Source organism: Scophthalmus maximus, chromosome 9 (genome assembly GCF_022379125.1).
Source record: "Scophthalmus maximus strain ysfricsl-2021 chromosome 9, ASM2237912v1, whole genome shotgun sequence".
Taxonomy (NCBI): domain Eukaryota; kingdom Metazoa; phylum Chordata; class Actinopteri; order Pleuronectiformes; family Scophthalmidae; genus Scophthalmus; species Scophthalmus maximus.
The window spans coordinates 24,650,001-24,661,360 of record NC_061523.1 but is presented as its reverse complement, the minus strand read 5'-3'; the positions used below and the strand labels follow the sequence as shown (position 1 = coordinate 24,661,360).

General features: G+C 43.8%; 1 protein-coding gene and 1 long non-coding RNA gene across 4 annotated transcripts in view; both read right to left on the bottom strand.

Moving 5' to 3' along the window:
* Positions 1–51: 51 nt before the first annotated feature.
* On the bottom strand, positions 52–2,892 carry LOC118319673. Its single transcript, XR_004796070.2, has 3 exons — positions 2,300–2,892; positions 553–599; positions 52–188 (listed from the first exon to the last, which is right to left on the bottom strand). It is a non-coding gene; the product is annotated as an uncharacterized LOC118319673 (long non-coding RNA).
* Positions 2,893–4,460: 1,568 nt separating this feature from the next.
* LOC118319665 (alpha-1,3-mannosyl-glycoprotein 4-beta-N-acetylglucosaminyltransferase B) overlaps positions 4,461–11,360 on the bottom strand; it is a 37,420-nt gene continuing 30,520 nt past the window's right edge. Inside the window, exons 11-15 of one of the 3 annotated variants that reach the window (XM_047334381.1) lie at positions 9,800–9,993; positions 9,405–9,531; positions 7,248–7,335; positions 6,020–6,132; positions 4,461–5,933 (exon numbers count right to left, since the gene is read on the bottom strand). In XM_047334381.1, the coding sequence (XP_047190337.1) occupies positions 5,910–5,933; positions 6,020–6,132; positions 7,248–7,335; positions 9,405–9,531; positions 9,800–9,993 (546 nt within the window). In that variant the 3' untranslated portion in view covers positions 4,461–5,909. The remainder of the gene's footprint in view (positions 5,934–6,019; positions 6,133–7,247; positions 7,336–9,404; positions 9,532–9,799; positions 9,994–11,360) is intronic. The other 2 variants (XM_047334382.1, XM_035650223.2) reach the window with 2 other exon arrangements.

The following is an 11,360-nucleotide window of genomic DNA, read 5'->3' as shown; positions in this document are numbered from 1 at the left end:
GACTTAAAATATAAAACAAAGGAAGCAGAAAATATGTAGAATAATGTATTTCTATTTGTTAAAGAAACAAATTAACAATTAAAATCATTAAAAAGCTCCGCCATGGAGGAGAAGGGCAGCCAGCCCGGGAACGCCGACTGATCCAGCGGCGCCTTCCAGTCGTCCTCCCTGCTCACGTCCGTCAGGCTCTATAATATAATCGTAATAACAGTAGTTTGCAGTTTGCATTGGCTCAAGGAACCAGAGGTTGTTTGAGATCTATTCACCATGTGTCTTATTATATCAGTGCATCAGATCTACCAGCAGCTGTCAGTCACACTGAGCACTGCAGGCCAAAAAGCACCACATAGGTAGTAACACACCCAGTGTTTTCAGTGTGTATAACCACCGTGTGACATCAGAGTCTGTAACATGCACTCAGACAGGGTCCCCTGGAAGAACATTTTGTATATTTCAAAGTTAAATCTATCAATCTGGTGAAATTTTACAGCAATTTCAGAGATTAAATCTTTGTAGAACTTTATGCTTTTGTAAACAATTGTGTAAACTTACTTTTTGTGATGGGAGAAGAAGCTCATCCAGCGGGGGGTGTCAGCCTCCTGAGTATTGACAGTTATTTTCAGTTATTAAGACACATTTCTACACTAAATCACTTTCATTTAATGGCCAGCAGGGTCTTTCTGTAGATCTTGACATGATACTCGTGTCTAACAATTTCAGTTCATAAACATCAAAGTTAATGCTGGGGGAAAATGTGGTTATCAGTATCATCAGTATAGGTCAGGGGTCGGCAACCTGCGGCTCTTCAGCCCCTCTGCAGTGGCTCCCTGTGAATTAAAAAAAAATACTATGGAGATAAACGGCTATTTTAATTTTTTATTTCAAAGGAAACACCTCTTCTTTGGGGGATCGGGGTTGATACTGTGACACTGAACTCAAATAAAAAGTGTTTTTAGTTTTAATATATCAATGCGTCGCATCCATAGTGTTGATCTTTAATCCTGCCCGTCGTCCGGACCGTAGTCGGGGAGCAGGGGGACAACTTCTCCAGGTCCGAAGCTGTCTGCTCCGGGACCAACAGCGCGGTTAACAGAAACTCCTGAACCGAGGAGCTGCTGCATATATTATTGAATATCAACAGTAACCTTTACTGATCAGCTGATGCACACCGGTCTTCTCGCTGCTCCGCTCTCTCTCGCTCTGTCGCTCTACGCACGTACACACACACTACGTACACACTGCACGCACCGCCCCATTCACAACCGGAGTTACGCCACTCATACATGACAACAGCCCACCGCCGCCTGCAGGTGGCTAATCTTGAGTTTCTGACCCCCGGTAAACTATGGATAAATCCAAAAAAATAAAAACAAAACAAACCTTTATTTGATTAATTTTCCACAAAATAAGACTCAAATGGGCCTGCAGTTCTGTTTTATTTCAAAGTAGGCCTACACATGCCAGTCTCCTCTTCTCTAAGAGTTTGGTGTTTTCCTTTGTCACGATATAACTGTTTTGATAAGTTCAAAACAGCAATAAAATGTCAATAGTTTTCTTTTCTTTTTTCAATAATTTCTTAAAGGCAACAATTATAGTTATTTTCTATAGAGTATAACTATATCAAACGTTATACGCTGTTTTATCTTCATGTGAAGGGTGAAATAGGTTTTGCAGCTCCAGATGAATTTTATTTGGTGGGAGGAGGGCCAAAAGGGCTCTTTTATAGGTCAGACATGTTTGTTGACTTATTATAAGATGTCTCCAGCAGTGGAGAGCAGCCTCTCTGCTGATCTTAGATAAAAAATAAGTCTGAAAATTAGCTTAATTTCTTTGAAGGAGAGGAAGAATGAGGAAATGAATCCAGATATTACATAAGTCACAGTGTTCAGTGTGAAATGTTATAACATTTGATAAAACCTGTCACCTTGATTTCAATTTCCGATAACCGTATCAGACTAATTTAATTTATTTTGAAGAGAGAAAACATTTTGAATTCTCGTCCACTAAAACTATGAAAGATAAACAACTAAAATGTGACTAAAACTTAAAACTAATAAGCATTTTCATCCAGCGTCTGAGACTAAATCTAAAATAGTTGCCAAGATTAACACTGGTTTCATATTTGTAGATCCTTGTTTTATTCAGAACCTTCAGTTTGTTCATGGTTATATCCTGGAAAAACAATGTGTTGTTCTTTGTGTTCAGCTCGTTTCAGTCTCAAAGTTTTGCAGGATTTAGAAAACATTTGAATAATTAACATGTGCAAAAGCTACGATGTTAATATGCAAACACAACATACGTCTCCTACTGCCGCTCCGTTGTGTGGATGCTGATCCAGAGCTTCCATCATAAATTTTTGTAGGAACCCATTCAGGTCCTGATTCTGTGGTACATTGAAAGACAGTTTCCCCTGAGTTTTGTCAGTTATTTTAGTTGTTCCACAAGCTACGATGTCAATATGCAAACCCAACATACGACTAGTGCTGCTCCGACGGCTCCTCCCACACATAGGACAGCTCCTCCCACACGGAGGACAGCTCCTCCCACACAGAGGGCAGCTCCTCCCACAGGAGGACAGCTCCTCCCACACAGAGGGCGGCTCCTCCCACACGGAGGACGGCTCCTCCCACACTGAGGACAGCTCCTCCCACACGGAGGACAGCTCCTCCCACACAGAGGACGGCTCCTCTCACATGGAGGACGGCTCCTCCCACACAGAGGACAGCTCCTCCCACACAGAGGACAGCTCCTCTCACATGGAGGACGGCTCCTCCCACACAGAGGACAGCTCCTCCCACACAGAGGACAGCTCCTCCCACACGGAGGACTGCTGGCATTCTGTTATCTTCCAGGTGCTGTGGGAAATACATTTAGAGAAAGTTCCCCCGAACGAGGAGCCGTCGGAGGCTCTCTTGGAGGAACGGGAGGATTGCTGCTTTGACTTTTCGTCCCACACGGGAGACTGCTCGTGGGAGGACTGATAGCCCCAGCAGCACTGACACTCCTACTGCTAGCCGGTGGTAGATCTGTAACAGGACATCGAGGCATCAACATACAAACATTACCTCATCCAACCGCTCACCTCACGAGGGGGAGAAAATTAAATACAATTTAAAAATGTAAAAAAGACTCCACAGTTCCCCTGAGTATTGTCAGTTATTCTCAGTGATTGAGACACATTTCTACCAGGACTGGGGCGACTCGTCCACATAATCAACTACATAAATTCTCAAATAATGTGCGTCGACGTCTAACGCACACATCTTTGGAAAAATAATCGTTTGGGACAGCTCTAATTTCTACACTAAATAATTTTAATTTAATGGTCAGTAGGGTCTTTTCTGTAGAGCTTGACATGTTACAGTGTCTACCAAATTTCATTCATATACATTGGGGGGCTCGGGGGGCAGCAGATTCCCATATGAATTGTCAGCGCGTTTCAACTGTGTTCATTTTGCATTTAAAAATTTGCTTTGCAGTTATTAAGACACATTTCTACACAATAATGTTCAGTTAATTCAAATAAGTTGACAGATATATAAATGTCATCACTAGCTGCCCTACCTCCATCTGTGACACGATGCTGCACCATCATGATTCTTGGCAGTACACTGATTTGGAAAATGCTTTTGATCTGAACTAGTGACGTCGTCATAACCGTTACTACTCGCGCTGGTTTCCTGCAGCACCGAGGCGTCATTCTTTCCGGAGCCGCTGGGGGGCAGCATACACGCCGCACTAGTCGTATGTTGGGTTTGCATATTGACATTGTAGCTCGTGGAACAACTAAAATAACTGACAAAACTCATGGGAAACTGTCTTTCAATGTATTCACCACAGAATCAGGACGTGATAGGGGCACCTCATTATTTTTCGACGGATGATCTGAATGTTACCTGTTCAACGTGATGAACCTCTTGGACAGATGCAGAGCGTCATCTCTCACCCCCTCTAGAGGCAGGACGTGTCACTGCAGCTCCCTCCAGTTGACATCACTTTCACATACCGACATGTATTTGACACGTGTGAGAGTCGTCAATCCAGGATGATGTCTGACTTTTAAGTCAGACATCATCTGTCTGCTCCGACAGGTGCGCTGCTCCTCGTGTCTGCAGAATGAAAGGACAGCTCCTCCTCGTGTCTTAACAACCTTTTGTCTCAGGAGTTTGAATGTAGACACTGGGTCATATCGATCTTATTTTGTTCTACAAACAAATGTTATACCACACATTAGTTCATGTTCATGTAATATTGGTCAAAATCTCCTGTTCAAAAACATACACAGAATAAATTGAATGTCACCTCGTGACACACGAGAGAAACATCTTCCCGTCGTCTTGTTTTCCACAAATCGCACCCTGAACACACACACACACACACACACAGACACACACACACACACACACACATGCGTCATTTAAATGTCTGTCTTTATTAACAACTCACAGATTGGGCAGAAGTGTGAGATCATTGAAATAGTTTATTTAAAGGATACAAAAGACAACACCAGATTACAGTAATGCATATTCCAGGGAACAGAATGTTTTCCTGAAGCTCGGTTCTGCTCGCTGCGTTTTCCATCCGAGCTCCGTGTGCGAGAACGAAGAGTCTCGAGGGTTCGGTGGAATAAAAACACAAATCAAAAGATAAATCATGTTTCAGTTACTGAGGATTTCAAGGTGAAAACATCTGATTAATTCAATTTGGTTTTAAAACAATTTTCATTTCTGAACCTTTACTAATGGAAACACGAACTGGAGGTCGAAGGTCAGCGGTGGCTCGTCTCATTTCTACATTTCAATGTGACGCAGGTCAGTGATAGAAATAATATGTGAAACTAAACATTTCATCTTTTGGTTCATATTTCTGTTTTCGACGACCTCAGATCCTGTCTCACGTCGTTCATACGGGACGAGATGAGTCATCAGTAAACTGATGGAAGAATTTCATATTTCATTATTAATCATCACCAGACTGAAGGAAGGATCTGTGTTTCTGTACTGGACCAGAAAAATACAGTACAGGAAAGTACTGCAGAGTAAAGTAAAGTACAACAGATTACTCTAGACTCCATTCAAGTTCTCTAATGTACATCAGAGTACAGCAGATGAAAGTACAGTACTGTAGTGTATAGGACTGTGTGCAGTAGAGTTAAGTACAGTAGAGGGCTGTAAGTACTGTGCATTAGAGTACATCACACTACAGTAGAGTATAGTACAGTAGAGTACATCACACTACAGTAGAGTATAGTACAGTAGAGTACATCACACTACAGTAGAGTAGAGAAGTGACGAACAGGGAGCAGTCGTCAGTGACAAGGCCTCGGTTAAAATGAAACAAGGTTTTATCGTCAGTAGTATGAAGCCACATGATGCTTGAGGGGCCGAGGATTGTGGGTAATCTGTGGCTACAGTCGGTTTCTGTTCATCTTTAAGGCAAATCTCTCACAGAGGAAAAACGAGTGAACGTTGAGCCGCAACTAGAGACGGCATTCATACGATCGTGTGTGTGTTTGTACACACATACGTGGTGACTGAGTGTGTGTGTGTGTGTGTGGGGGGGGGTGGTGCTGTGAGTTTGGAAGCAGCAGTTTCTCGACCAGTGTTTCAACATCTACCTCGTATGTACATATAAATACAGACTGTTCAGGATTAATTACAGCTTCCACACTCGTCCTGTCATCATCATCATCTTCATCATCTTCATCATCTTCATCATCGTCCTCCTCCTCAGCCTGTCAGAGTGCGTTCTGTGTCTCCGGTCCGTTCAGCCCGGCGGCGGTGGGGTCCGGCCAGGCGGCGGTGCTTTGCCACCGCGGTGAGCAGCACTGGAGCGGGACGGCGGCTGGCGAGCGTCCGGTCCGCTCGGCTGAGGTATCACTGAGGGTGGGGGGAGGAGGGGGAGGAGCTTCACTCTGCTTTCTTTATGAAGATCTGAGACCGCGCGAGAGAGAGAGAGAGATTATTTACAACTTATTGACGAACACTGTGTTGATCCGACTGGAGGTGTGAGCTCTGACCTCACTGAGGATCACCCAGACCGGACAGTCGGTGACCACAGAGAGACGCATGGCCTCCAGGGGCCCGAACGTGGGGTCCACCTCCCCCTCAGCGACCCCGTTCTGGAACGTTCCTGGAACACAAGAAGATCAATGAACATGATGGACTTTTAGTGAGTAGTTTGGTTTCTCCTCCGGAAAACAAACGGGACACTGAACAGAAAGTGACAGATATGTGACAGTATATGAAGACGATCAGTGACTGTATATAAAGATGATCACTGACTGTATATAAAGATGATCACTGACTGTATATAAAGACGATCACTGACTGTATATAAAGACGATCACTGACTGTATATAAAGACGATCACTGACTGTATATAAAGAAGATCAGTGACTGTATATAAAGACGATCACTGACTGTATATAAAGACGATCACTGACTGTATATAAAGACGATCACTGACTGTATATAAAGACGATCACTGACTGTATATAAAGACGATCAGTGACTGTATATAAAGACAATCACTGACTGTATATGAAGACGATCACTGACTATATAAAGACGATCACTGACTGTATATAAAGACGATCACTGACTGTATATAAAGACGATCAGCGACTGTATATAAAGACGATCACTGACTGTATATAAAGACAATCACTGACTGTATATAAAGACGATCAGAGACTGTATATAAAGACGATCAGAGACTGTATATAAAGACGATCACTGACTGTATATAAAGACGATCACTGACTGTATATAAAGACGATCAGAGACTGTATATAGAGACGATCACTGACTGTATATAAAGACGATCACTGACTGTATATAAAGACGATCAGAGACTGTATATAAAGACGATCAGTGACTGTATATAAAGACGATCAGAGACTGTATATAAAGACGATCACTGACTGTATATAAAGACGATCACTGACTGTATATAAAGACGATCAGTGACTGTATATAAAGACGATCACTGACTGTATATGAAGACGATCACTGACTGTATATAAAGACGATCACTGACTGTATATAAAGACGATCACTGACTATATAAAGACGATCACTGACTGTATATAAAGACGATCAGACAGGTTTTTTTAGGTAAGAAAAGGAAAAACAGAATTCTACTTTCTACTTTATGGTTTAAAAAACGTGATTATATCTTTAACAATATATGAAAACAGAAAGATGGTGTGAAGACCATGAGAGACGACTGAACATGTGTCTCACCTATTCTGATAAATCCGTCTTCTGTCCGGTGATACTTTGGTGTTTTCTCCCTCCCGTCTGTCAAGGCCTCTTTCTCCGCCTGAATATTCTGGAAAACATGTCATTTTCAAATTGACAATTAAAACCTGAAAACTACATATTCAATTTGAAGATTAAAGTTGAAGTAGATGAATTGATCTGATTTCAACTCTTTTTTGATTAAAATGCTCTTTTCTCTTTTCAGAAGTCAAACATCAAAACTAATTGGTTGATTATCAAATCTGAAAAATCCCTCCTGATTTCCTACAGTTATTATTATTATCTTATAAATCAAAAGACCAGATCCACATCCAGAGTCCAGGTTTATGTCCAGACACCAGGTCCTCATTTAGAAACCAGGTCCACATCCAGATTCCAGAGACCAGATTCACATCCAGAGTCCAGAAACCAGGTTCACATCCAGAGTCCAGAGACCAGGTCCACATCCAGAGTCCAGAGTCCAGAGACCATGTTAACATGCAGAGTCCAGAGACCAGGTTCACATGCAGAGTCCAGAGACCAGGTTCACATCCAGAGTCCAGAGTCCAGAGTCCAGAGACCAGGTTCACATCCAGAGTCCAGAGACCAAGTTCACATCCAGAGTCCAGAGACCAGGTCCACATCCAGAGTCCAGAGTCCAGAGACCAGGTCCACATCCAGAGTCCAGAGACCAGGTCCATATCCAGAGTCCAGAGACCATGTTCCCATGCAGAGTCCAGAGTCCAGAGACCAGGTCCACATCCAGAGTCCAGAGTCCAGAGTCCAGAGACCAGAGTCCAGAGACCAGATTCACATCCAGAGTCTAGAGACCAGATTCACATCCAGAGTCTAGAGACCATGTTCACATCCAGAGTCCAGAGACCAGGTCCACATCCAGAGTCCAGAGACCAGGTCCACATCCAGAGTCCAGAGTCCAGAGACCAGGTCCACATCCAGAGTCCAGAGACCAGGTCCATATCCAGAGTCCAGAGACCATGTTCCCATGCAGAGTCCAGAGTCCAGAGACCAGGTCCACATCCAGAGTCCAGAGTCCAGAGACCAGAGTCCAGAGTCCAGAGACCAGATTCACATCCAGAGTCTAGAGACCAGATTCACATCCAGAGTCTAGAGACCATGTTCACATCCAGAGTCCAGAGACCAGGTCCACATCCAGAGTCCAGAGACCATGTTCACATCCAGAGTCCAGAGACAAGGTCCACATCCAGAGTCCAGAGACCAGGTTCACATCCAGAGTCCAGAGTCCAGAGACCAGGTTCATATGCAGAGTCCAGAGTCCAGAGACCAGGTCCACATCATGAGTCCAGAGACAAGGTTCACATGCAGAGTCCAGAGACCAGGTCCACATCCAGAGTCCAGAGACCAGGTCCACATCCAGAGTCCAGAGTCCAGAGACCAGGTTCACATCCAGAGTCCAGAGACCAGGTCCACATCCAGAGTCCAGAGTCCAGAGAACAGGTCCACATCCAGAGTCCAGAGTCCAGAAACCGGGTCCACATCCAGAGTCCAGAGACTAGGTCCATATCCAGAGTCCAGAGACCAGGTTCACATCCAGAGTCCAGAGACCAGGTTCACATTTAGAAACTGGGTTTATATCCAAAGTCCAGAGACCAGGTTCACAGCCAGAATCCAGAGACCAGGTTCACATCCAGAGTCCAGAGACCAGGTTCACATTTAGAAACTGGGTTTATATCCAATGTCCAGAGACCAGGTTCACATCCAGAGTCCAGAGACAAGGTTCAGGTTCAGGTTCAGAGCAGGAATTGTGAGAGTTGTTTCAGAACATCATGATGTCACAGTGAAGTTGACCTTTGACCTTTGGGATATGAGATGTCATAATTCCATAATGTATCCTCTTCTGAAAATGTTGTTGTTGTTGTTGTGTGATTATGGCCAAAATATACGTTTTGTGTAGCTCTGGTGACATTTGCCCTTTGATCCGTAAATCTACAGGGTCGATCCCACAGAACAAAGAGACCTGATGAAGAAGATCCCACGTCTCACCTGCCCTGGACATCAATCTGACTTTGAGGGAAAGATATTTTTGATTTGAACCTGATTCTTGATTTGAACAGTTTTGTTCGTGATTTTTTTTAACTGTGACGTCAGCTGATTAGAACAGATGACAACTAGAAAAAGAACCTGAGTTACTGGTTGAGTATCTGGACCGAAGTGGATTTCAAGACTCACGTCGAACGGCAGAACCTCGACCGACGTGTTGAACAGTTTGTCTCCAGGATGTTCGATGTTTCCGCTGCGAAAGAAAAACCTGGAAGAAAAAGAGTCGAAATGATCAGTGGACCTGAAACAGATCCATATTATATTCATTGACCACTTTTTAAGCCACTAGCACAAAGTGCTTTCCTTTTTTTCTGGTAACAAAAATCCCAATACCAATATTTTGTCAGATAACTACACAGATATCTCTGGAAGTCCTCATCCTCTCTAACATATACGATTATCTGTTGCCCCTAACGACCGAGATGCCCTGGTATCTACGGTGACGCCTCTCATCCGTCGCCCTCCGTGGCACCGACCTCTCAATGCGGACCGGTGTGAAGAATCGTATTCGTATGAAGTCGCCCGCCACGGGGGTGAAGGCCCAGAAGAAGTCCTCCCCCAGGTAGGCCTTCTCCAGGGTGAAGTGCTGGTAGGTCTTCAGGCTGGTGGTCACCTCCGCCAGGGGGTTGGCGTGACCCTTATGAAGGGTCTGTTTCCCAAAGTCCTTATCCTGCAGGAAAGAAACCGTGTTCAATATGTGAAAGCAGAAGAGAAATACTCTGTTGTTCACAGACTGTTCTCAGAGACAAAGATGGACGACAGGAAAGCTCCCAGACCGTGGAGCCACATCGTCTGGATCGCCCCCTGGTGGCCGGCTGCAGCGTGAGGAGGTCATGTGACAGCGACCAACACCAATTAAATCCTTTTTAAACTGTCGGCAACTTTTCGTTCACATCATTTACCAAAGTAAATAAATTAAAAGTAGTGCTGCTCTGTTCAAATGCTCTGCGACAAAGAAAGAGTACTACATCCAGGATTTGACTCAAGTAAAAGTACAAAGGTACTAACCACAGGTACTAACATCAGAATGTACTCAAAGCATTCAAGTAAAAATGTTGTTAGATCAGAGGACTGGAATAACGCTACAACATAGTCTCCACATAGGAGTGAATCCACTTCCTCTCTGGTTCTCTCAGTTCAACACTGATTTTTAAAACTCTATTCTTAAAATTGCTGTGTGGAGCCCCCATCTCCACTCAGCCCCTCCGGCCCGTGTGGTTCAACCTGCTCATCAGGAGCTGCTGGTCCGGATCAATATCAGATGGCAGCAGCAGTCCGTCGCTCTCAGCAGTAATCTGAGCCCAATCTCTCTCCACGCCTCCGGCCGGTTTGTAACGGTCCGATCCATAAACTGGTTGGACTCTAGTGGAAAATAACTAAGTACATCTACTCAAGTACAGTTTCACTGATGCACTCAAACCTGGATATTTACATTGTATATTTTCAACGTTTATCCATTACAGTAGGTCCATCTAATCCTCTCCTGGACCTAAACATCTTAAAACATCTTTGCCTTCAAATTTGCAGATTCACGTAACAAGGATCTGATGTTTGTCCTCGTCACCATAAATGACTTCTTGTTTCACGATATATTGTCCCAGAAATGATTGCGATAAACAATATTATCGTCATCTTCATTCCATTCTTTGATACTGAATCATGGTGATGCAGGTCTGTTGTCCCAGGTTCAGACTTCAGACAAAACAAGCAGTTAAAGGACAGAAAAATATTGTCTGACAGAATGTCTGAAGTCTGATGTCTGAAGTCTGAAGTCTGATGTCTGATGTCTGAAGTCTGATGTCTGATGTCTGAAGTCTGAAGTCTGATGTCTGATGTCTGAAGTCTGATGTCTGATGTCTGAAGTCTGAAGTCTGATGTCTGATGTCTGATGTCTGAAGTCTGATGTCTGATGTCTGATGTCTGATGTCTGATGTCTGAAGTCTGATGTCTGATGTCTGAAGTCTGATGTCTGATGTCTGAAGTCTGATGTCTGATGTCTGAAGTCTGATGTCTGAAGTCTGATGTCTGAAGTCTGAA